The sequence below is a fragment of the Trichechus manatus genome, unplaced genomic scaffold, assembly GCF_000243295.1.
Source record: "Trichechus manatus latirostris isolate Lorelei unplaced genomic scaffold, TriManLat1.0 scaffold00008, whole genome shotgun sequence".
NCBI classification, from domain to species: domain Eukaryota; kingdom Metazoa; phylum Chordata; class Mammalia; order Sirenia; family Trichechidae; genus Trichechus; species Trichechus manatus.
In genome coordinates, this window is record NW_004443944.1 from 6,580,297 (window position 1) to 6,581,694 (window position 1,398).

General features: G+C 49.0%; 1 protein-coding gene across 1 annotated transcript in view; it reads left to right on the top strand.

The window, feature by feature from the left end:
* The window catches only part of CTCFL (CCCTC-binding factor like), a 42,360-nt gene that overhangs the window by 21,958 nt on the left and 19,004 nt on the right, over nt 1-1,398 (top strand). The window contains exon 8 of the mRNA XM_012558463.1: nt 1,078-1,238. Coding sequence (XP_012413917.1) covers nt 1,078-1,238 — 161 coding nt within the window. The remainder of the gene's footprint in view (nt 1-1,077; nt 1,239-1,398) is intronic.

Here is a 1,398-nt window from a genome sequence, read left to right on the forward strand (position 1 = left end):
TGGAGGTGCTTGACAAAGTCTGAAATTTTCTTTCGCATCCTGACCTTGTGCTGGTGTTACTATAGCTACCAAACCTATGGGACAGAGTAGAATAGGGTTTCCAAGGAGCCACTGTGGATTTGAACTGCCCACCTTTTGATTAACAGCCGAGCTCTTAACCACTGCACCACCAGGATAGCTCCCAGCCCCCCAAGAAACACGGCCCTGGTGGACTCTGTAGGGTGTAGGGCCACAAGCGAGTTGCTAAGAAGAAGGTAGGAGTCTTCGACGTGGCAAAGTAATATGGCTTCTGGCACGTCCAGGTAGGTGTTACTCTCCGTATTTCCCCTTTGATGAACGCGCTCAATGTCCCCTCCCGTGACTAGATGAGAAATCAGGCTCTTTGGGTGGCTGAGCCGGTATGTGTGGGGGTGTACCTCGTTCTGCAATTGCCAAAACGCCTGACTCGGTTGAGCAGAAATGACGCGTGAGCACGTCCAGCCCGCCCTCACCATGTGTCTCCGGTCCATTGCGGCACAGGACGTAGCAGGACGCTGACTTCCACACAACAGCTGGATTCTTTGTTTTCTTTTTGGCTCGTAGTCTTTAAGTGAAAATACCGAGGTTGTATCTTTGCTGTGTAAAACCACTTTAAAGTCATTCTAAGACTCCATCTACATAACGATAAGGTTCTCGGTGTGTTTTGTTAGTAAACAGTTTAGGTCCAATGTGACCTACTTTATGTAAAAGTTGACTCTGTATTGAGAAGATATTAAGATGACATTTCTGTACTGTATACTGTCCATTTAGACCAGGGGTTCAACCTGGAGCAGTTCTGCCCCCTTGTGGACATTTGGTGATGTCTGAAGACATTATTGGTTGTGACACCTTGGGGATGCTGCTGACATCTAGTGGGCAGAGGCCAGAGATGCTGCTACACATCCTACAATGCCTAGAAGGGCCCCCTGCAACAGGGAGTTATCCGGCTCCAAATGTCAGGAGTGCCAAGATTGAGAAACCCGGAGCTGGAGGGTAGGGGGAGCTCGCCTAACAGAAAATCCTGCTCTGTAAGTATACAACGTCGTGTGGTCCTTTCAGGTGTCCACTTGCGGAACTTGCATACGTACGAAGCTACAGAGATGCGATGCCGTTACTGTCCTGACGTCTTCCATGAACGCTACGCCCTCATCCAGCACCAGAAAACGCATAAGAACGAGAAGAGGTTCAAGTGTGAACTCTGCAATTATGCCTGCAAGCAGGTATTGGGTTCAGTTGATTTGGGGCACAGTGGGAAGCAGTGGAATCTGGTAGAAGGAAGGGCTGGGGAGGAATTCTCCATCGCTTTGAAAATGTTGAAAAAAGGTCATGCTTTAACATAATAGAGGGGTCCCTGGGTGATGCAAAAGCAGGGAACGCACT